Raw genomic sequence first — 23,961 nt, 5'->3', positions numbered from 1 at the left:
AGGCTGGAGTGCAGTGGTGCGATCTGGGCTCACTGCAAGCTCCGCCTCCCGGGTCCACGTCATTCTCTTGCCTCAGCTTCCTGAGTAGCTGGGACTACAAGTGCCCGCCACCGCGCCTGGCTAATTTTTTTGTATTTTTAGTAGAGATGGGGTTTCGCCATGGTCTCGATCTCCTGACCTCATGATCTGCCTGCCTCGGCCTCCCAAAGTGCTGGGATTACAGGCGTGAGCCACGGCGTCCAGCTTTTTTTTTTTTTCTGAGACTGAGTCTCGCTCTGTCATGCAGGCTGGAGTGGTGCAGTGGTATGATCTCAGCTCACTGCAACCTCTGCCTCTGGGGTTCAATCAATTCTCCTGCCTCAGCTTCCCGAGTAGCTGGGATTACAGGCATGCGCCACCACACCCGGCTAATTTTTGTATTTTTAGTAGAGACGAGGTTTCACCATGTTGGCCAGGCTGGTCTCGAACTCCTGACCTCAAGTGATCCACCCACCTCAGTCTCCCAAAGTGCTGAGATTACAGGCGTGAGCCACTGCGCCCAGCAATAAAGGGATTCTTAAAACATAATCACACTGTCCTTAGCAAACCCAGGAAAATGATTATCTTCTTACTATCATATACCCAAGCCATATTCAAATTTTCTAAGTTGTTTATAAAAGGTCTTTTTACAATTGATATATATGCTTGAATTAGAAGCTTGACAAAGTCAACTTGGATTAAGTTAGTTTGTCTTTTTTGAAAATTGAGATATAATTCGCTGGGCATGGTGGCTCACACCTGTAGTCCCAGCACTTTAGGAGGCTAAGGTGGGTGGATCACCTGAGGTCGGGAGTTCCAGACCAGCATGGCCAACATGGTGAAACCCTGTCTCTACTAAAAATACAAAAATTAGCTGGGTGTGGTGGGGGGTGCCTGTAGTCCCAGCTACTTGGGAGGCTGTGGCAGAAGAATTGCCTGAACCCAGGAGGCGGTGGTTGCAGTGAACCAAGATTGTGCCACTGCACTCCAGCTTGGGCAACAGAGTGAGATTCTGTCTCAAAAAAAAAAATTGATATATAATTCATGGACCATCAAACTCACCATTTTAAGTGGTTTTCAGTAAACTAACAAGGTAGGGTGGGTGGGGTGCTTCATGCCTGTAATCCCAGCACTTTGGGAGGCCAACGCAGGAGGATCCCTTGAACCCAGGAGTTTGAGACCAGCCTGGGCAATATCATAAGATCTCATCTCTAAATAAATAAATAAATAAATAAATAAATAAATAAGCTGGGCATGGTGGTGCATACCTGTAGTCCTAGCTACTCGGGAGACTGAGGTGAGAGGATCGCTTGAACCAGGAAGGCAGAGGTTGCAGTGAGCCGAGATGGTGCCACTGCATTCCAGCCTGGGTGACAGAGCAAGACCCTGTCTCAAAAAACCAAAACCAAACCAAACAAACAAACAAAAAAATCCATGTGGTACAACCATCACTACTGTCTAATTCCAGAACATTTTTATTACGCCAAAAATAAACCTTGTACTCATTAGCAGTCACTCCTTATTCCTACCTGGTCCCCTCAGCCCCTGGCAACCACTAATATACTTTCTGTCTCTATGGATTTATTACCTATTCTGGATGTTTCATAAAATGGAATCATATATACACAGCCTTTTTGTGTCTGTCTGCCTTCTTTCACTAAGTATAATGTTTTCAAGATTCATGCATATGGTAGCAGGGATCATTCTTTTTTATGGCTGAATAATGTTCCATTACATGGATGTACCACATTTTGTTTTCAGCTCATCATTGATGGGCATTTGGGTTGTTTCAGTCTTCTGGCTATGATGAATATCATGGACCTTCACATGCAAATTTTGTACAAACATGTTTTAATTTATCTTGGGTATACACCTAGGAGCAGAATTGCTGGGTCATTTGGTTACTCTGTGTTTAACTTTTTGAGAAACTGACAAAATGTTTTCCAAAGCAACTGTACCATTGTCCATTCCTATTAGCAGTGTATCACATGAGGGTTCTAATTGCTCCATGTCTACACTTATCTCTCTTTCCCTCTTTTTTTAGTATAGTCATCTAGTGGGTAGGAAGTGGTATCGTTATGGTTTTCAGTTATATCTCCCTAATGAGTAATGACATGATGTTGAATATTTCATGTGCTTATTGGCCTTATACACATTTGTGTATCTTTGGAGAAATGGGTAAAACTGACTATTTTTCTTTTCGAGAGAGGGTCTTACTATGTTGCCTAGGTTGTCCTTAAATTCCTGGGCTCATGCAACCCTCCCACTTCAGCCTTCTGAGTAGCTTGGATTACAGGCATGTGCCACTGTGCCCAGTCTTTTGCTATTTTAAAATTGGGTTGTCTTTTTATTGTAAGAGTTCTTTATATATTCTGAATATTAGACCCTTAATCAGAGATAGGGTTTGCAAGTATTTCTCCCATTCTGTGGACTGTCTTTTCACTCACTTGATAGGTCTTTTGATACCCAAAATTTTAAATCTTGATGAAATCCTATTTATCTGTTTTTTTTCCTTTGGTTGCTTATACTTTATGTATCCTATCTAAGAAACTATTGTCTAACCCAAGGTCATGAAGATTTATACCTATGTTTTTTTATTTCAAAAAAAAATTTCAAACCCACAAAAGACCTGACGATGTTTTTTCTAAGAGTTTTATTGGCTAGGCACGGTGGCTCACGCCTGTAATCCCAGCACTTTGGGAGGCCGAGGCAGGTGGATCATGAGGTCAGGAGTTCAAGACCAGCCTGGCCAAGATGGTGAAACCCCGTCCCTACTAAAAAATATGAAAATTAGCTGGGTCCAGTGGCGGGCGCCTGTAATCCCAGCTACTCGGGAGGCTAAGGCAGGAGAATTGCTTGAACCCGGGAGGTGGAGTTTGCAGTGAGCTGAGATCGCACCACTGCACTCTAGCCTGGGTGACAGAGCAAGACTCTGCCTCAAAAAAAAAAAAAAGAGTTTTATTATGTTTTCACTCAAACGTAGGCATTTGATCTATTTTGACTTAATATTTGTATATGATATGAGGTTGGGGTCCAACTTCATTCCTTTTGCATGTGGATATCTGGTTGTCCAAGTCCCATTTGTTGAAAAAACTGTTCTTCTCCCACTGAATGGTCTTGGCAACCTTGTTGAAAATCAATTGACGGTAAATATAAGGGTTTGTTTTTGGATTCTCAATTCTATTTCATTCATCTATATTTGCATTCTTATGCCTGCACCATACTGTCCTGATTACTATAGTTTTGTAGTGAGTTTTAAAATTGGGAAGTGTGAGTCCTCCAATTTGCTTTTTTTTTTTGAGAAAGGGTCTCACTCTGTCACCCAGGCTGGAGTACAGTGGTGAGATCACAGCTCACTGCAGCCTCAACTTCCCAGGCTCAGGTGATCCCCCCACCTCAACTTCCTGAGTAGTTGGGACTATAGGCACATGCCACCATGCCCGGCTAATGTTCTGTATTTTTCTGCAGAGACAGGGTTTCACCATCTTGCCCAGGCTGGCCAACTGTGTTCTTTTTCAATATTGTTTTGGCTATTCTGGGTCCCTTGCAATTTCTTATGCATTTTAGGATCACTGATCAATTTCTGCAAAAAAAAAAAAAAAGTAGTTAAAATTTTGATGGGATTGAATCTCTAGAGCAATATGGGGACTATTGCCATCTTAATGATGCTAAATCTTCCAGTCCATGGACACAGATTTATTTGGGTCTTTTTTCTTTTTACTTAGGTGTTCTTTAATTTCTTTCAAAAATGTTTTGTAGTTTTTGGCATTCCAGTCTTGCACTTATTTTGTCAAATTTATTCCTAAATATTTTATTCTTGTTGATGCTATCGTACATGGAATTGTTTTCTTAATTTCATTTTCAGGTTTTTCATTGCTAGTGTATAGGAATACAATTGATTTTTGTGTATTGCTCTTGTATCCTGCAACCTTGCAGAAATCATTAGTTCTAATAGTTTTTTTAATGGATTCCTTAAAATTTTTATGTATGCAAACATGTCATACACATAGTTTTACTTCTTCCTTTCTGGATTCCTTTCATTTCATTCTCTTGGCTGATTGCCTGGCTAGAACCTCCAGGACTGATAACTCTTCTAATTTGTAGGAGTATTTTTTTTTAAAACCCATTTATTTACTGAAGCAACTGGATCATTTGTGGTATAGAAATTTCCACATTTTAGATTTGGCTGGTTGCTTCATTAGCCCCTCTCTACTCTCTTGATTGGATTGATAGTATAAGAAAATATTACACATGAAGGCCAGAATCTCCCTGAGCCAGGTTTTGCCTGGGATTGTCATTTTGCAACCTCTGTATGACAAGGACTTTGCCCGGGAGCAAGGTGGATGTCCTCCCTATCCCTGGAACAGGGTGTGGTCCCATCCATGGGGACTCTAAAGTGGGAGTGGAAAGCCAGAAGCCTGAGAGAGCTCCTCCTCAAGGCTGTGTTAGGGACCCAGCCGGACTGAGAATCTTTTTCTGGCAGCTGGAGCAGTTCAAGAAGGACAACGAGGAAACAGGCTTCGGCTCAGGCACCCGGGCCCTGGAGCAAGCCCTGGAGAAGACGAAAGCCAACATCAAGTGGGTGAAGGAGAACAAGGAGGTGGTGCTCCAGTGGTTCACAGAAAACAGCAAATAGTCCCCAGCCCTTGAAGTCACCCGGCCCCCATGCAAGGTGCCCACATGTGTCCATCCCAGCGGCTGGTGCAGGGCCTCCATTCCTGGAGCCCGAGGCACCAGTGTCCTCCCCTCAAGGACAAAGTCTCCAGCCCACGTTCTCTCTGCCTGTGAGCCAGTCTAGTTCCTGATGACCCAGGCTGACTGAGCACCTCCCAGCCCCCGCCCCTCATGCCAATCCCGCCCTAGGCCTGGCATGGCACCTGTCGCCCAGTGCCCTGGGGCTGATCTCAGGGAAGCCCAGCTCCAGGGCCAGATGAGCAGAAGCTCTCGATGGACAATGAACGGCCTTGCTGGGGGCCGCCCTGTACCCTCTTTCACCTTTCCCTAAAGACCCTAAATCTGAGGAATCAACAGGGCAGCAGATCTGTATATTTTTTTCTAAGAGAAAATGTAAATAAAGGATTTCTAGATGAGTGAGACTCATTACTAAACTAAAGCAGGAGTGGGTCAATACAGCAGCTGGGGAGGCCGGGTGGGGGAAGCTGGGTGCATGCGGAGCACCGTGGAGTCTGGGACCCCAGAGCACAGGAGGGGAGACGTGCCCAGCCTGCCGGCCCTTCCTGCAGGTGCCCTGCGCCTGTGCCTCCATGTCTGCCTGCAGGACTCCGGGCTCCTTTTCATGCTCTATTGACTGAGCTAGCTGGGTGGTTTGCAGGGCTCCTTTTATTCCTATTCTGATGGCAGCTGGAGCTGCTGGGTGGTGGGGAGCTGTGGACCCAGTGCTCCCGCAGTGAGTGGTGAGAGGGGCCCTGGCAGAGCGCAGGGAGTGCTCTCCAGGAAGCACCCTCCTTAACATGAGGCAAGGGTGCAGGGTGCTGGCCGTGCCCCTCTTCCTGCTCCACGGGAACACCTGGGATACCTGGGACAATGCGGGACAGGTCTGTGCAGTGAAGGCAGCAAGCACAGGGTCCCATACCTGGTGCCACCCTTCACTGGCCAAGGGCACGCCCCACCGTCTTCCGTGGTGGAAGGGTGGAGTGGGGTGCGGGTACCAATGCATAAAGAGGTTGTTTTCTAGAGCAGCACACAGGGATGGGCTGGGCTGAGGAGCAGGCAAACCATGGGGTGGGGACAGCTTTGCCAGGCTCATAAAGTGGGGGCTGTGCCCTCCACATCGCCTGGGGCAGAGGATGGTCAGGGCCAACTCTGAGAAGGCCTGGGACCAGCGCAGCTCCACGCACACCTTGGCCCTGGTGAGCATTTCTTGACAAATAGAGCCCCACTGTGGCAGGCTCCCCTCAGCCTCTGCCCCGCAAGGCCCAGTTGAACATCCAAGGCTGAGGGGAGGGGGAGAAGGCGGGAACAGCCGCAGGGGTCCTTAGGAGTCACCTCCAACAGACACCCACAACCAGCTCCGCAGGCTGGAATCCTGGAGTCCAGCAGGTCTGGTTTCAGTTTCTTAGACAAGGGACCCACATGCCCAAGCCTCGGTCTCATCTGCACAACGAGGCAGTGTCAGAGCTGTTGGGCTGGTGTGTGGATTGAAGGAGATACATGTACTTAGCAAATGGCCTGACACATAAGGAGAGCTGGGTTTTATTATCACCCTTGGCCCTCTTCCCCCTTGTGAGAAGCAGGCAGGCCTGGGGCCAGGAAAGCCCCCCATCCCCCACCACCATCTGCACATCAAAGAGTAGGGTGAGCTAAGGGCGAAGGCCAGCCCGGATGATGGCGTGCTGTCCCTCCACCAGCCAGGAGGCTCCCTGGGCCGCCCCAGATTAAGCTCCGCCAGCCACTTTGGGCCAACCCTTCCTGTCGCCAGTACCCAGCGGCCGTGGCTGGCACTTGACCTTCTGGGGACCAGCTGTGGGAGGGGCCAGCCTCACCATCTTGAGTTCCTAATGGGCTCTAGGATCCCTGGACATTGCAGAGGAGAGAGCTGGCCTGCCAGGGAGAAGAGTTTATGCACATTATTTCATTTAGTTCTAAACCGTACCATGAGATAAGGAATATCTTTATGTCAGCTTTCCAGATAAGGAAACTGCAGGGCAAGGAGATGAAGTCACAACTCAGTAGAACTGAACTGGAACCACTGTCTGGCTTTACTCCCTGCACAGAAGTGGAAGCCAGTTCTCCATCTGGAGCTGGGGTGGAGTGCGTGACGTCTATACTGCCATGCTTGTGCCGTTACTGGAAAGAGGTCTCGATCCTTGGAGCCCATGCAAGAAAGCATTCAGGGCAAGTCCATAAAATGAAAGCAAGTTATTAAGAAAGGAAAGGAATCAAAGAATGGCTACTACACAGGCAGGGCAGCAGCATGGGCTGCTCAACTGAGTAAACTTAAGAGTTATTTCTTGATTTTTTTTTTCTTTTTTTTTTGAGACGGAGTTTCATTCTTGTTGCCCAGGCTGGAGTGCAATGGTGCGATCTTGGCTCACCACAACCTCCGCCTCCTGGGCTCAAGCGATTCTCCTGCCTCAGCTTCCCAAGTAGCTGGGATTACAGGCATGCACCACCATGCCCAGCTAATTTTGTATTTTTATTAGAGATGGGGTTTCTCGACCCCAGGAGATCCGCCCACCTCAGCCTCTCAAAGTGCTGGGATTATAGGTGTGAGCCACCGCACCCAGCCTTATTTCTTGATTAGATGCTAAACAAGGGGTGGATTATTCATGAGTTTTTTGGGAAAGAAGTGGGGATTTCCCAGAACTGAGGGTTTCTCCCGTTTTTAGACCATACAGGGTAACTTCTGCATATTGCTGTGGCATTTGTGAACGGTCATACGCTGGTGGGAGTGTCTGTTAGCAGCTAAGGTATTATAATCAGCGCATAATGAGCAGTGAGGATGACCAAAGGTCACTTTTGTCACCATCTTGGTTTTGGCGGGTTTTGGCTGGTTTCTTTACTGCATGCTGTTTTATCAGCAAGGTCTTTGTGACCGTATCTTATGCCGATCTCCCGTCTCATCCTGTGACTAAGAATGCCTAACCTCCTGGGAATGCAGCCCAGCAGGTCTCAGCCTCATTTTGCCTAGCCCCTATTCAAGATGGAGTCGCTCTGGTTCAAACACCTCTGACGATGCCACCTGGCAGTGTACAATGCTGGCACTCATCAGGACCTCCATGGCTGATCCTGGAATGCAGTGAGGATACACAGAGCCAGAGGAATGCCTGCAGAGCCTTGGTCAAGGTCAAAGAGCAGGAACCAACTAGAACTCTGGCGGCTGATTCCCTGCCCAGCGCTCTTGCCTGCCCTCAGCACTCAAGTCCAGCAGGAATGGAAGGTGCTGAGGCTCTGTAGGCAGCAGTCTTGGTGGCTCCTCTGACTCAGCCTTTCGAGACTGTGGAGTCAGCATAGCTAAGGCAATCTTTCATTTTCTTTTTCCTTTTTTAGTTTTTTTTTTTTTTTTTTTTTTTTGGAGACAGAGTCTCACTCTATCGCCCAGGCTTGCAGTGGCACGATCTCGCTCACCGCAACCTCCACCTCCTGGGCTCAAGCGATTTTCCTGCCTCAGCCTCTTGAGTAGCTGGGATTACAGGCGCTCACTACCACGCCAGGCTAATTTTTTGTATTTTTAGTAGAGACGGGGTTTCACCAGGCTGGCCGGGCTGGTCTCAAATTCCTGACCTCAAGTGATCATCCCACCTTGGCATCCCAAATTGCTGGGATTACAGGCGTGAGCCACCATGCCTGGCCTCAGTACTCATTTTATTGAGCACTTACTATGTGCCAAGTATTAAAACCCTGAGAGGTAGGTCTATTATTGTCTCCACTTCACAGTTGAAGAAACTGAGGCTCAGGGAGGTTCCAAAGCTTATCTGTCAGTCTCACTTGGTTACACAGCAAGTAAGAGCCGAGTAGAATGCGCAACCTGGGCCCCAATGCTGTGTGTCTGCTCTAACCTCGCCTGGATTTTTCTCATCCTTCCAGCTGTGGCTGACAGCCCCTCGGGACAGCAGGGCCCTAAGGGCAGAACCAGAGCACTTCTGGAAGGTTAGAGGAAGAAGGTACCTCAGCACCACCCAAGATAGTTCCTCCTTTAGGAACTGTGAAAACTGAAGCTCAGAAAGAGTGACTTGCCTGATGCCACAGGGCATGTCAGAGGCAACGGGCAACCTTGCAGGATGAGAGGGGAAAGTCCCACACGTCAAGAGTTCAAGCCCAGGAAATCAGGCAGCTCATGCTCTGTGCTGCCTCTCCCTTTCTCTCAAGCTGGACTGTTGCAGTGGCCTCCTGCCTGGTTCCATTTCTATGAAGCGGCCGAAGGGACTGAGAGCAGACTTCTTACCAGCTCACCCCCAACTGCCAACCCTCAGTGCTGCCCATCATTCAGGAAACGGAGGCCAAAACCTCATCACCCACCACGTGGAACTCCCCACAAACTTGCCTCCAAGCCCCTTTCCGGCTCTGTTTGCCACTTTTCTCTGTCATCTCTAGACACTAGACGCTTCTGTTTCGACTTGGCTCATGCTGTTGCTCCTGCCTGGACCTCTCTTCCCTCACTCCTCTTGATAAACTCCTGCATATCCTTCAACACCCAGCTCCAAGGTCACCTCTTCTGCACTCTCTCCTCCCTGAGTCAGCAGATACAGAAGGAAGTTACCACCACCGCTGGCTCCCATGCCCACGGGAGCCTTTGCTAATAGATCTTGGCATCCTTTTCCCAAGATCCTGGCAGTGCCTCTTACTCTTAAGACACCGCAGTCAAGGCAGCAGGACTAAGGAATCAGGTAACTCAAGAATGAGATGGTACTGCCAACCTCGCCTCCCACCAGGTTACCGCATCCTGGTCCCTAAGCACCTCACACAAACCCCCATCCTTGTGTTTAGGACCTGGGCTCTGATCATTTATTTCCCTGTAATTCACATTAGTTGGGGAATATTTTCTCTCTGGCACCTAACACATGGTATTATGGGCTGAATTGTGTCCCCATAAAATTCCTGTATGGCTGAGCGCAGTGGCTCATGCCTGTAATACCAGCACTTTGGGAGGCTGAGGCGGCTGAACTGTGTTCCCATAAAATTCCTATGTCTGGCTGGGCGTGGTGGCTCACGCCTGTAATCCCAGTACTTTGGGACGCCATGGCGGGTGGACCATTGGAGGTCAGGGGTTCAAGACCAGCCTGGCCAACATGGTGAAACCCTGTCTCTACTAAAAATACAAAAAGTAGCCAGCCATGGTGGCAGGCACCTAGGCCAGCTACTAGGGAAACTGAGGCAGGAGAATCACTTGAGCCCGGGAGGCAGAGGTTGCAGTGAGCTGAGATCATGCCACTGCACTCCAGCCTGGGCGACAGAGTGAGACTCCCTCTCAAAAAAAAAGAAAAAAAAATTTCCTATGTTTGGCTGGGTGTGGTGGCTCACACCTGTAATCCCAGCACTTTGGGAGGCCGAGGCAGGTGGATCACTTGAGGTCAGGAGTTCGAGACCAGCCTGGCCAACATGGTGAAACCCTGTCTCTACTGAAAATACAAAAATTAGCCGGGCATGGTGGCAGGCATCTGTAATCCCAGCTACTCAGGAGGCTGAGGCAGGAGAATCGCTTGAACCCGGGAGGCAGAGGTTGCAGTGAGCCGAGATTGCACCATTGCACTCCAGCCTGGACGACAGAGCAAGACTCTGTCTCAAAAAAAAAAAAAAAAAAAAGAAGTTTCTTACGTTTAAGCCCTAACATCCAATACTTCGGAATGTAACTGTGACTGTATTAGAAGAAAGATCCCTAAAAGAGTAATTACAGTTAAATGGGTCCCTTAGGGTAGGTCCTGATCCAACATGACTAGTGCCCTTATAAGAAATCAGGACACAGACAATAGAGACAGATGTGTGACCATGTAGGGGCTCAACGAACAGGCAGACATCTGCAAGCCACAGAGAGAGGCCCCAGAAGAAACCGAACCTGCCTACACCTTGATCTTGGACTTCTAGCCTCCAGAATTGTGAGAAAATAAATTTCTGTTGTTTAAGCCACCCAGTCTGTGGTTGTTTTTTTTTTTAAGTTTTTTGTAGGGACAAGGTCTTGCTATGTTGCCCAGGCTGGTCTCGAATTCCTGGCCTCAAGGGATCCTCCCACCTCAGCCTCTCAAAGTGCTGGGATTACGGGCGTAAGCCACTGCACCCAGCCCGTGGCATTCTAGTATGGCAGCCCTCGCAAACTAATACACTGGGCCTAGCACATAGGAACCACTCCCAGTATTCTTTGAAGAAAATTTCATGTCATTGTGAAAGAGCCCTAAATGACAGGTCTCTGGGACTGTGGTCTCCCCATTTGGGGCTCCTGTCTGTCTGTCCACAGCTGCATGCAGCCACCCCAGCAGTCACCAGGAATGCACCCGAAGAACACAAAAGGGCAGTGGTGATGTGGCTGAGGCAGTGGGCAGGCCCAAGCTTAGCCCACCTGTGCTACCTTGCACAGCAAGCCAGGTGGAGCTTTTGGCCCTGGAGCTCCAGCGCAATAAATATGGTCAAACTGACAAATGAGGGCCCACCCTAACCTTGGCAGGCCTGGATTAGGGAAGGAAAGAGCAGCGGAACTTGTTCCCCACAGAAGGAAAACATGTTTCCTTTTCCAGAGGCAAGAAAAACCCAGGTTGATGGACAAAAAACAAGACCAAACCAAATTTTTGTTGTGTGTGTGTGTTTTTTCTTTTTAAGTACAAAAAAAATCAAAGCATACAGGGCTCTGGCCAACTGTCACCAAGAAGCAGAGCCTGGGGCCTGCCTCCTACACCCATTCTCCCACCTGTCCCTGCCCAGCTGCCTTTAGGGTAAAGGAGACCCCTTCTTAGAGCAGCTCAGACTGTGCTCTGCAGAGCGCCAGGCATTCTGGGGGTGTCTAGCAGTGGAGGACAGTGCCCCCGCCCTGACTCCATCCAGGGAAGGTACCCGCTATCTATTTCAAACACTGCTTCCCCGAAAGACATCACTTGGAAAAAGGGAGCCTTGGCTAAAGGAGAACATGAAAAGCCACTAATTAACAAATAAGGAGGCACCCAAGCTACAGGACTGATTCCTGGATGGAAAGAGGGAAGCTGAGGCCATTTAATAGAAGATGCCCAGGCGGGCCCCCTCCAGATCTTCTTGCCAAAGTTCAGGGCAGCCACTGAACCGCAGGCCTGAGCTCTGGGGAGGGCTTGCTTCACTGAGCTGGAAGGCGGCGCCCGGTCCCTGGTCCTCTGAGTTGGGCACCACCTCTGCACTGTGGCTCCAGCACCTCCAGGGGGTCTGAGGCTGCAGTCTCTGGCATGATGGGTGGGGCAGGAGAGATGGAGCTCCCAGCGACAGACAGGGCTCTGGAGACACAGAGAGACCCTGCAAGAGAGATGAGAGCAGCCTGGTTAGTGGGCTATTCCCTGATATCCAGAGATCTTGAATCTGGCTGGTTGCCATGGTATGGCTGGCAGCATCCGGACAGCCCTGGTGCCATGAATGCAGCAAAGCCAAGTGGTTAAGAGGACTGGCTCGGGAGACACTCTGCTAAGGCTTAAATCCCAGTTCTGCTACTCACTAGTAATGAGAACTCAGGTAGCTTCTTTTAGTCTCAGTTTTCTCACCTGTAAAATAGAGATGCTGATAATACCTACTTTCTAGGGTCATTACTGGGGCTGAATAATACATGTAAGGTGCCAAGAATGATGATGGGCACATAGAAAGTGCTCAACAAATTTTGGTTAATATGATTTTTTATGGACGATGAGTCATTCATGAGCCTCATGAATGAACGAATCTTGAAGAAAACTTGAAATCACCAGCTCTAGGCCCATCTACTCAGGAAATGCTGCCCTTACCCTGGGACTTCCTTCCCCCACTGCAGTCTTAATAGCACTTGAAGCCAGCACGCCCACCCTGCTACTTTCCACCCTCTGAGAAAGTCGGCGGGCTCCCCCTCTTTCCCATGGCTGTGAAGACTGCTTGTGGTGACTGTGGAGATGGCCTTAACTTCCCAGGGTCCCACCTCTTCTCCCACGGAGCCGGGGGTTCCTTCCATTCTCCCCTCCATTAGATACTCCTGGAGTAGATAAGCTGGGATCGAAAAAGTACGAGATTCTCTGCAGACTGGAGGCTGGGGAACACAGCAAGGGCCTCCACACATACCTGGTACACTGCGGCCAGCTCCAAAGTTGCTGGGGCCGCCGTCCAGGGCACTGGTGGGTTCCGGGGCTCTGGGGACGACTGCGTCCAGGGACAGCCTTGGGGTGGCGTCCAAAGAGACGCGTCGGAGGTTGTCCCTTGGGACGAATACGGGGGCGACTGTATCTTGGGGCAGTAAGGGGGTGTTGCCCAGGGATCCGTGTCGTGGACCCCCCTCCCCAGGCGGTCGGGTGCGGCTTGGGCTCCGGGGCAGGCGGACGGGGATCCCCAGGACGCCTCGGCGAGGACGGCGGAGACCAGGCCCGGCCCTTGCCCCTGTCCTTGCCCCTGCCCTTGCCCCTGCCGTTGCCCCTGCCCTTGCCCCTGCCCCTCCGCCTGCGTCTGCGCCTCTGCGGGGCCACGGTCGGGGCACAGCGGGCAGCCCCAAGGGGACCCCGCGTCCCCGCGCTGCCTGCGCCGGCACTGCAGACTCTCCTCGCTGAGACCCAGCACGGCCGATAGGTGGCCGATGTAGCGGATGGCCAGGCGCAGCGTCTCGATCTTGGTCAGGCTCTGGCCGGCCGGCGCCAAGGAGGGAGGCAGAAAGCGGCGCAACTCGTGCAGGGCGCGGGCCAGCGTGCGCATGCGCAGTTTCTCCCGCTCGCTGGCGCTCTGCCGCTGTCCGCCCGCTGGTCCGGTGCGCGCTCGTCTGGGCGTCGTCGCGGCTGCCTCTGCGGCTCGGGAGCTGCAGCTCGGAGGCTCTGGCTGCGGGAGTCCGCGGGCGCCGTCGCAGGGGCACGAACCCGACGAATCGGAGGAGGAGGCCGGGGACGTGGAGTCCCAGTGGCCGGCCCAGCCCCAGCCCTGGGCGAAGATCCAGTGGTCGTGGCCGAGGAGGCTCTGCGGAGGAGGCGACTGGGCCATGGCCGGGCTGCAGGCTCTGGGAGGCTGGGTTGGCCACCTCCAGGCCTGAGCTTTTATGTTGACCAAAGGTGCGAGGTGGCCCCCCGCCAGGTTACAGAGAGGTGTCAAAACCCACAGAGCCCAGGGAAAGTCTGGGCAGGGGGCCCCTGGGAAAGCGGGCCCATTTGCGGAGGTGTGGATTCTGACTCCTTGGGGGCTCTAAATGGAGGCCCCTGCAGCCCGGGAAGTATGGGAGGGACAATTCGCATCTGGATGGAGCTGCTAAGCTTCTCACCACGCTCCCACCCACGCCCCTGCCCCGTCCACTGCTCACGGTGAGTGCCCGGGAGCCCAACAGTGGCGGGTAGTGCCATGGTCTGTGGGTGCCTCAGGGACCCCGTGAGGAGTGGGTGCCTCTCTCATCACCAACCTCCCGGAGGTCTGTGCCCAGGACGCGGTGCCTACTGTTGTATTAAATAAGGCATCAAGACAAGCCCGGAGGGCCCTGCCCATGGTGGCTGAGGAAGAAGTGCAGGTGGGCCCTTCTGGGGTCCCCAAAATCCACAGTTTCTGATTTGTTGAGTGACACCAAGAAAGGCATCTCACTGCCCATGGTCTGTATCTACTCTTGAGAAATGGAATAGATTAGGTTGGGGAAGAGGAGTTGGGTACCCTAGGTGATGAAAACCGGCGAAAATGGGTCCCCAAGCCGGCCTCTTTATTGGCTGTGACCTTGGTTAAGTTATTTAGCTCCTCTGAGCCTCAGATTCCCTCATCGGTACCAATAGTGATACAAAATACCTATGCCTAGGATGGTTCCTGGACTAAGTACAGCGATCCCTGTAAAGCACTTAGGCCCTGGCAAGTGAGCTGAAGGTTTGCCATGATCATTTTATAAAGAAGGTACTGGCCAGGCGCGGTGGCTGATGCCTGTAATCCCACCACTTTGGGAGGCCGAGGTGGGTGGATCACCTGAGGTCATAAGTTCGAGACCAGCCTGGCCAACATGCTGAAACCCCGTCTCTACTAAAAATACAAAAACCAGCCGAGTGTGGTGGCAGGCACCTGTAATCCCAGCTACTCGGGAGGCTGAGGCAGGAGAATCGCTTGAACCCGGGAGGCGGAGGTTGCAGTGAGCTGAGATCGTGCCACTGCACTCCAGCCTGGGTGAGTGCGAGACTCCGTCTCAAAAATAAATAAATAAATAAATAAATAAATAAATAAAATAAAAGGAAAGTACTTAGATTTCAAGGCACTAATGGGCTTTATTCATTTAATTCATATTTATTTATTTATTCTCTTTTTTTTGTTTTTGAAACAGACTTGGTCTATCGTCCAGGCTGGAGTGCAGTGGCACCATCTCAGCTCACCGCAACCTCTGCCTCCTGGGTTCAAGTGATTCTTCTGCCTCAGCCTCTCAAGTAGCTGGGACTACAGGTATGCACCATCACGTCTGGCTAATTTTTGTATTTTTAGTAGAGACTGGTTTTTGCCATGTTAGCCAGGCTGGTCTTAAACTCCTGACCTCCAGTAATCCACCCGCCTTGGCCTCCCAAAGTGCTGGGATTATAGGCGTCAGCCACTGCGCCTGGCCGAATTCATATTTAGCAACCAGTAAATGTCGAGCACACAGGGTGAATGAGCTAGTCATGGTCTCTGCTCTAATGAGATTTCAGTCTTGTGGGAAAGAAAAGTGAACAGGCCATTGTATGACAGTAGCTGTATGCCCTTAGGCAGAGCCCTTAACCTGTTTGAGCTTGACCTTCTGCTCAGTAAAACAGGAATAATGATAGTATCTACATGGGACTGTGTAAGGGATAGTTGAGATAGTAAAATTTATAAAGTAAATGATCTTCTCAGCAACAATTACAGTTTAAAGGAGATTGTCAATGTCCTCTGTGGTCTTGGGGAAAGGGCTGAGTCCTGAGGCTAAGAGTCAAAAGAAGACCAGGGACATTAGGGTTCTGGCCACAGAGGTGAAGAAGTCATAGCTGGGCCTTGAACCATGCGTAGGATTTGAGGAGGGAGAGAGGCAGGTGCCGTGCTTTCCGGATGGGAACTGCATAAGCAAAGACCTGGCCTTGGGACCTTCCAAGATGCCTTAGGAGCAGGGCACTGGGGTGGTGATGTGGAAGGCCAGAGCACACCTGGGCTGGGGCCAGGTTAAGGAGTTGGTTTTGGGAGCCATAGGGACTTTTGAGCGGAAGGGTGATACAATTTTAAAAATCATTAGCTAATAACTAACTAAAGATCAACATGACAGTGGTGTTCAAGAAGAGATTAACCTGCAGCAGCCTGAAGTAGCAAATGGCTTTGTAATTATTTAATCATTATTATCATTTTTTGTGGAGTTGGGTTTTACCCAGGCTGGTCTTGAACTCCTGGGCTCAAGTGATTTGCCCTCCTCAGCCTCCCAAAGTGCTGGGATTACAGGCATGAGCCACCAGGCCCAACTGCCTTGTAATATTTTTGTGGCTGATTTTGTTTTATTTTATTTTATTATTTGTTTTATTTTTGAGACAGGGTCTGTCGCCCAGGTTGGAGTGCAGTGGCAGCTCACTGCAACCTCCGCCTCCCAGGCTCAAGGAATCCTCCTGCTTCAGCCTCCTGAGTAGCTGGGACCACAGGTGCACGCCACCATGCCTGGCTAATTTTTGTATTTTTAGTAGAGATGGGGTTTCGCCATGTTGGCTAGGCTGGTCTCGAACTCCTGGCCTCAAGTGATCGCCTGCCTCAGCCTCCCATCACGCCACTGTGCCCAGGCTTCATTTAGTTTAATTTTAGAGACAGGGTCTCACTCTGTTGCCCAGGCTGGAGTGCAGTGATGCAATCATGGCTCACTGTACCCTAAAACTGTGTTCAGGTGATCCTCCTGCCTCAGCCTCTCAAGTAGCTGGGACTACAGGCGCATACCACTATGACTGGCTAATCTTTTTTTTGTTTCTTTCTTTTTTTTTGAGGGAGGGCGTGGCTATTTTCAAAAATTAACTTTTAATTACACAAATTATGTAACTACTACCTTTCACTGTGAGAAATGGAAACATTTCAGATAAAGTTGGAGTCTCTTTAACCAACCCCATAAACCCCCAAAAGGTAACAGCTGTTATTAGGCTGTGTGTGTAGTTCCAGACCTGGCCAGTGGGTTAACATAAACATGTGTATCCTTAGCAAACACACAGTAACCCTCCAGTTACATTATGTACATTGTTATGTGTAAATGTCAGCTTGTAATTTGTTTTTCTTCTTTTCTTTTTCTTTTTTTTTTTTCATTCAACAGCATGTTTCAGAGCATTCCATGTCAGGACATATTTTGCTGACTCACCCTTTAAAAAAATAATGGATCAAATTTTTAGTGGGGATAATCCCAGCACTTTGGAAGGCTGAGGTGAGAGGATTGCTTGAGCCCAGGAGTTCAAGACCAGCCTGGGCAACATAGTCAGACCCCGCATCTAAGAAAAAAAAAAATTAGCCAGGCATGGTGGTGTGGGCCCTGTAGTCCCAGCTACTTGGGAGGCTGAGGCAGGAGGATCCCCTGAACCCAGGAGTTTGAGGTTGCAGTGAGCTATGCTTGTACCACTGTGCTCCAGTCTGGCCACAGAGCAACACCCTGTCTCAAAAAAAAAAAAAAAAAAAAAAAAAAAGTACTGCCTGCGAATACAGATTTAACCAAAACCTTGGTTATAGTTGATCTAAATGTTTTAAATGTTTATCTCTTTAAATAATTTTTTTCTTTAGACAGGGTTTCACTCTGTCACCCAGGCTGGAGTGCAGTGGGGCAGTCACGGCTCACTGCAGCCACCACCTCCCGGGCTCAGGTAATCTTCCCACCTCAGCCTCCGGAGTAGCTGGGACTACAGATGTGCACCATCACGCCAGCTAAAATTTGTACTTTTTGTAGAGACGGAGTTTCACCATGTTGCCTAGGCAGGTCTCATACTGCTGGGCTCAAGCAATCCACTCGCCTCGGCCTCCCAAAGTGCTGGGATTACAGGTATGAGTCACTGTACGCAGCCCATGTAAATAATTTTAACTTTGGAAAAAAGGTAAAATGGCAGGAGGTACAGATACACCTTCAATAATGAAATTATGTCACTTTTTCTCCTCAGAATTTATTTTGAAATATATTGGAGAAAATATGCCCAAGTCACTGCTCTAACGTTATGATGAAGTAACACTTGGTGTTGAATAACTCTGGGCAGACAACTATCGTTTAGTTTATTCTAGCTGCTATGAATAAAGAAGAGAAAATTTTAATTGGCCCATAACATGAAAAGAAGGTGGGATAGATTTCAAACAGGCTTTCTTTGGAGAGAAGCAGTCAGTTATGGAACATTTCATGGCTTAAAAGGGTTTAAACCAAAATTTAAAAAAAACAACAACAAAAAACAACTATTTCCTAAGGGGAAATAAGGGACAACTTGTAAAACATTCACCCCTAGACTTTTTGGGTTGAAATAATGGCACATGTAGTGTAGGTACATCATTTATTGGTCCGAGGCCACACAACAATATAAAGCTCTTGACATACTGTCTATCAGGGAACTTGCATGTATGCATTCAACAGTTATAAACAAAATTCATCAGGCTTCATAGATATGTCTTGATCTAGGTGCTGCATTTCAGATAGAGCAGGTGCTGTTTCTATTGGTGTTTCTTTATTATTTATTTATTTTTTTTGAGATGAAGTTTCTCTCTTGTTGCCCAGGCTGGAGTGCAATGGCATGATCTCAGCGCACTGCAACCTCCGCCTCCTAGGTTCAAGCGATTTCTCCTGCCTCAGCTTCCCAAGTACGTGGGATTACAGATGCCTGCCACCACACCTGGCTAATTTTTTGTATTTTTAGTAGAGACAGGGTTTCACCATGTTGGCCAGGCTGGTTTTGAACTCCTGACCTCAGGTGATCCACCTGCCTCGGCCTCCCAAAGTGCTAGGTTTACAGGTGTGAGCCACCACGTCTGGCTTCTATTGATGTTTCTGACTCACACCTTTATTTTTATTTATTTATTTATTTTTTGAGACACTCTCTCTGTTTTGTCCAGGCTGGAGTACAGTGGTGTGATCTCAGCTCACTATAACCTCCGCCTCCCAGGTTCAAGCGATTCTTGTGCCTCAGCCTTCCAAGTAGCTGGGACTACAGGCATGTGCCACCATGCCCGGCTAATTTTTGTATTTTTAGTAGAGACAGGGTTTCACCATGTTGGCCAGACTGGACTCGAACTCCTGACATCATGCAATCTGCCTGCCTTGGCCTCCCAAAGTGCTGGGATTACAGGCATGACTCATGCCTTTTAACTGCTATATGGTAGTCCATGGCATGCACAGCCACTTACTGATGCACCTTTATTGTATTTTTAGTTTTTGCCCAGCAGTGCTGCTTTGTGCATAAACAGCTAGGAATACATTGGTGGATGGTCTTGTGATCTCCAGGAAGCTTCTGAATATCCAGAATTATTTCCCCCCAACCTCCTTAGAGCCAGCCTGAGGGATTTCTTGTGGAGGGATTTGGTATATAATGGGATTCCACCACAGGCACAGAGCCCTGCACATGGTACATACATCCTTTCCTCTCGGAGATTGCCTGGTCTCCTTCTACCTTGGTTTGAGCTAGCCTGGAGCCTAGACCCTAGGCTGACTGTGGGTTGTACAGTGTAAGTTCTGGAAGGTGGGGCCCTGGGCCTGGTTTGTTGTGGCCCCTGGCTCTTCCCTGTACTCCTCAGCTAGGCTCTGGAAGCACAAGGGCACTTTATCTGCTAGCCTCACTCACCAGGAGGGAACCCCAAGTGGATCCCCCAACTGGGCCTCCACTTAGCACAGGGAGGCAGTGCAGCTTAGTGGTCAGGTGTCTGGGCTGCAGAGTGAGACAGGCCTGGTTTCTTACCAGCTGGGAGAACTTGGGCAACTTACTCAATCTCAGTTTTCCCATCTATAAGTGGGTATTCTGATCTCCAGGATAACTGAAGTAAAATAAGATAATGCGTGTGATAACATTTAGAACAGGGCCGATGTTATGCTTACAGCAAGTTCAGGAACAGCAGAAAGAAGTGATTAAAGTAATAGGTTGGATTGTGAGTAAGGGGAATGATATCTTCAGCCTTGGTCCCAGAAGGAAGTGATTCCTTGCTTTCTGGGAACTGCTCCCACGCCAGACCAGGGCATCCTGCCCTCCCCACCTCTCCATATCCAGCCTTTCTCTTCTGTTGGGCCCTGGCAGGGATGCCTGTCCAACTTGCCTACAGCCCTGGGGCCCTTAAGGGGTCCACTTCTGGATGGGTGTGGGGCCACGTATTTACTCTGTGCTGGAACCTGCCCTAGGTGCCGAGCAAACAAGCCAGGTTTGGATCCTACCCTGCAGCCCCTTTTCAGTGTTTCCACCCTTCATTTGGTTCCCCTGTTAAAAAGAGGGCCTGTGGCTGTGTGCCGTTGGGTAAGGTGATTACATTCTGGGCTTCAGTGTGCTAGTAGCACCAGATTCACATCTTCCTTTCTGTGATAGGAATGGTGGCTAGATCAGGGAAACGTGGTCAGAAGAATGTATTTGGGTTTCACAAGTGTGGCAGACACTGCTGGTTGCCCACACAGCCTTTATTTGCCTTTTTCTTTTAGTAATCTTGTGTTGTGCATGGTGATACACCCTGCTAAAAAAAACAAAAAAAGCCCCTACATTTGCCAGCTTCTTTTATAGATGGAATGGCCAATGAGATATTAGTGGAAGTCACTGGCTGGAGCTTCTTTAGCACTGAGAAGTACACTCCTGTGGCTCTGCCCCCTTATATTTTCTTCATTACCTGGAAAACATATGATGGCTGGAGTTTCAGCAACTCCACTGTGACTCTGAAGCAGTCTCAAAGACAGAAATCACACATTAAGGATGGTAGAGCAGAGAGAAGCCTGCGGCATTGATGAGAACGTGGACATGCCACACTGGCCCTGGACTGTCCACCCCTGAATTTCTTTAATGTGAAAGAAAAATAGGCCAGGTGCCGTGGCTTATGCCTGTAATCCCAGCACTTTGGGAGGCCGAGGTGGGAAGATCACTTGAGCCCAAGATTTCAAGACCAGCCTGGGGAACACAGGGAGACCTATGTCTCTACAAAAACAATGAAACAAAAAGATGGGCAATGGTGTCACATGCCTGTGGTCCCAGCTACTCAGGAGGCTGAGGCGAGAGGATTGCTTGAGCCCAAGAGGTTGAGGCTGCCGTGAACTATGATCATGCCACTATGATCTAGCCTGGGCGACAGAATGAGACCCTGTCTCAAAAAAAAAAAAAAAAAAAAAAAAAGAAAAAAGAAAAGAAAAAGAAAAATCACCATCTTGTTTAGGTCAGTGTCATTTTAGGAGGTACTATGAGCAACGAAACACAATTCCTACCCACATAATAGGGAAGTTCCCAGAGTTTCCTTATCACCAAGTGGGGCCATGTGAGCTGGATGACGGTTCAGTTAAGTGAATTCACAACAGATTCAGGGCTCCCACAAATGAATGAGCGGATGTTCACTGGGAGGAAGGTCTCTAGTGAGGGGCCACAGGCACTGTTCCCAGCCTTTCCCTGGGCAGTATTATGATCTTGAATGAAGATATGAACTGATCTAATGTGGGGTAAGACCCAAACCCAAAAGTGACTTGGGAAACAGCCAGTATCTAAATAAATCCTGACAGGCTGGAACAACCCATCAGACCTGATCAAATAGAACGAGCAGGTCCCCTGTACCCTTCTCCAAGTTCACGTCAGGAGGCATCCTGTAAAATCAGCACATGTGGGAGGGCATGGTGGTCATTGCCTTCAAAGTATGAGGGGCATAAAAGTAAATGTGATCCAAGCTGCATGCAAATTCACAAGAAGCAGGCCAGGCGCGGTGGCTCACGCCTGTGATCCCAGCCCTTTGGGAGGCCGAGGCAGGTGGATCACTTGAGGCCAGGAGTTTGAGACCAGCCTGGCCAACATGGCGAAACCCCATCTCTATTAAAAATACAAAAAAGCTAGCCAGGCACGATGATGCGCACCTGTAGTCCCAGCTACTCGGGAGGCTGAGGCAGGATAATCCCTTGGACCCAGGAGGCAGAGGTTGCAGTGAACTGAGATCGCGCCACTGCTCTCCAGCCTGGGCAGCTGAGCAAGACTGTCTCAAAAAAAAAAAAAAAAAAATCACAAGAAGCAGGGGTGGGGACGGGGGGGGGTCTTCAACTGAGGGGGGTTCTTCAACTGAGGAGTGATGGTGATGGTTCCTTATTCTCCAGACAGGATGGGCCCTACCTAAAGTAAGTGGTAAGAACTGGAGGCCACTGTTCATGAGGGATGGGGACAAATCCCAGCTTAGGGAGGTTGGTGAGAGGGCTTGAAGCCAGGTCACCAGTGAAATAGCTGGAGGACCTGGGAGCATTGAGTACAAAAAGAAAAAAGTGGAGGGGACGTGACGGTTGTCTGCAGAGGCACGGACCCAGGGGAACACTCCAGAGAGAGTCTGAAGAACTTTCTAAGTCAGAGGCTCTGTCTTGTAGGGGAAGGAGTGGCCTGTTCCTGGAGCTAATCAAGAAAAGGTCAGATGACAACACGTTAGGCACGTGCAGGAGCTGGAGCAGATGGCTGCTGCGGCCTCTGCCAAGCTCTGTAAAACAGGGGGTTGGACCTGATGACCACTGATGTTGTTTCAGAGCTCAGGCCAACAACTAGGGAGAGAACAGGAGCTGCTGCTTCAGGACTCCTGGTAATCCCAGGGCAGGAACACAGGGGAGTCCTCAGGGTGTCCTGAGTAGGGGGAGCACAGAGGGAGGCCTCCCAAGTGCCCAGGCTCAGGCCACCTGCACACCTACTCTTGTCGGTGCCTGAAGCTCAGTGGCTCGGCTAGGCCTGCTCTCAGGGTTGGAAGCACAAAGCTGCCATCATCTTGTGCAGGCCTTGCCTGTGTGGCATGGGTCAGGTTGGCCCTGAGGCAGGTAATGCCCGTCTGTATTCCTTCTAGACAGTGAGGAAACTTGAGACCTCCATCCCACCACCCCCTTATGGGCCTCCCAGCACTTCCTCCCCAACCAGCAGTGGGGTGGGGAGGGCAGAGGCCTCAGGTTGGCCCCCCAAGATGTGCTCATTCGGCCCTGGCCCTGTTACAGGGTGAGAGAGGGCAATGCCCTTGGTCCAGCCCACCTTTGGTGGCTTAGCACAGGCCCCTACAGCCACCTGGCTGCCCACAGCCCTGCGCACAGGAGCTCTGCACCTGCTCTTTCTCCCTGGGTAGGTAGTGCAGGGCCCTGGGAGCAGGTCCAAGGCCCTGGAGCCAGGTTAAAGTCTGGCCCTGACCCACAGGTCTCCTCTCCTTTCCTTCCCCTTGGATCCCTTCCAGGCCCCAGGGGGTGAGCAGGCTGTGGGAATGTGGAAGGGAATTGGGGGTGCTGGGCCCTGAGGGAGCTGCAGGGCCGTGTGGTATTCTCATTACCAGAGAGGCAGAGAGGGCCAGCCCAGCCTCCCCCACCCCGGGCCACTGTGGCTACCTTCACACCTCCTGGCTGCCTGTTGACACAAAGGCCGCCTCCCTCAGGGCAGAAGGTGTTGACTTGGGAACCAGGGTAAGCAGGAGCCTCCAAAACAGCCCAGCAGCAGGTCCCCTCAGAAGCCCCAAAAAGTGCTTCTGGGGTGGGGGGTGGGAGGCTGCAGGTCCCAGCCCCAGGAGGCCAGGGTAAGGCCAGGGCCTATGTTCCTGGGCTAGGGATGGAAGGAGTGTGGGAGGACTCGGGTCTGGATGGACCGCTCACTTGGGGAGCCCAAGTCAGCATCCGCTGGCCCCAGGGGCTGGTACATGGGCATAGCCATGGAGGCCCTGCCAAGCAGAGCACCTCACTGGGAGGTGTCACTGGGAGGCCCAGAGACTGACAGCCACTGGGGCAAGGTCACAGAGCAGCCACTGGAACTGCCACTCGCCCCGACTGCGTGTCAGGCCAACCTCGTCTTCTGAGCCCTTTCCACAGACAAGCCGAGTCTGTGCCTGCTGAGCCTGCTCTGCTCAAACCCTGTGCCCTGCACCCTGCGGCTTTCCCCTGGCTCAGCTCAGGAAACGGTCCCCAGAGAGGTCACATCACTTGCTGAAGGTCCCTGGAGCCAGGACTCCAGCCCACTGGTATCTGGCTTTGAGTCAAAGACTGTGCATAACACCAGTGGGAACACTGCCTGGCTGGGACTAAGCCTCCAGGAGGACGAGTTGCCCGCTTGGGAATGGAAGGAGAAGGACTGACAAGTTGGCACTGAGTCCGGTGGTGGCCTGGTATGCAGGGTGCCTGTGGAAGACAGGGAGGTGCTCCCTGCTGGGGCCATCAGGGCAGATTCTGGGGGGAAGGAAAGGACCTGAGATTGTGGATTTTCTCCAAGT

At 50.3% G+C, this 23,961-nt stretch overlaps 2 protein-coding genes across 3 annotated transcripts in view; one reads left to right on the top strand and one right to left on the bottom strand.

The window, feature by feature from the left end:
• The window catches only part of ANPEP (alanyl aminopeptidase, membrane), a 29,963-nt gene extending 24,855 nt beyond the window's left edge, over positions 1-5,108 (top strand). For both annotated transcript variants that reach the window (XM_016927410.4, XM_016927411.3), the window contains exon 21: positions 4,502-5,108. In XM_016927410.4, coding sequence (XP_016782899.1) covers positions 4,502-4,654 — 153 coding nt within the window. In that variant the 3' untranslated portion in view covers positions 4,655-5,108. The remainder of the gene's footprint in view (positions 1-4,501) is intronic.
• A 6,144-nt stretch (positions 5,109-11,252) lies between these two features.
• MESP2 (mesoderm posterior bHLH transcription factor 2) lies at positions 11,253-13,652 on the bottom strand. Its single transcript, XM_523152.5, has 2 exons — positions 12,727-13,652; positions 11,253-11,943 (listed from the first exon to the last, which is right to left on the bottom strand). The coding sequence occupies exons 1-2, from the start codon at positions 13,624-13,626 to the stop codon at positions 11,674-11,676; spliced, it is 1,170 nt and encodes a 389-aa protein (XP_523152.2). The 5' UTR covers positions 13,627-13,652; the 3' UTR covers positions 11,253-11,673.
• Between the last annotated feature and the right edge of the window lie 10,309 nt (positions 13,653-23,961).

This window comes from Pan troglodytes, chromosome 16 (genome assembly GCF_028858775.2).
Source record: "Pan troglodytes isolate AG18354 chromosome 16, NHGRI_mPanTro3-v2.0_pri, whole genome shotgun sequence".
Classification (NCBI taxonomy): Eukaryota; Metazoa; Chordata; class Mammalia; order Primates; family Hominidae; genus Pan; species Pan troglodytes.
The sequence above is the reverse complement of the archived record's forward strand: the minus strand, read 5'-3'. Positions and strand labels throughout refer to the sequence as shown.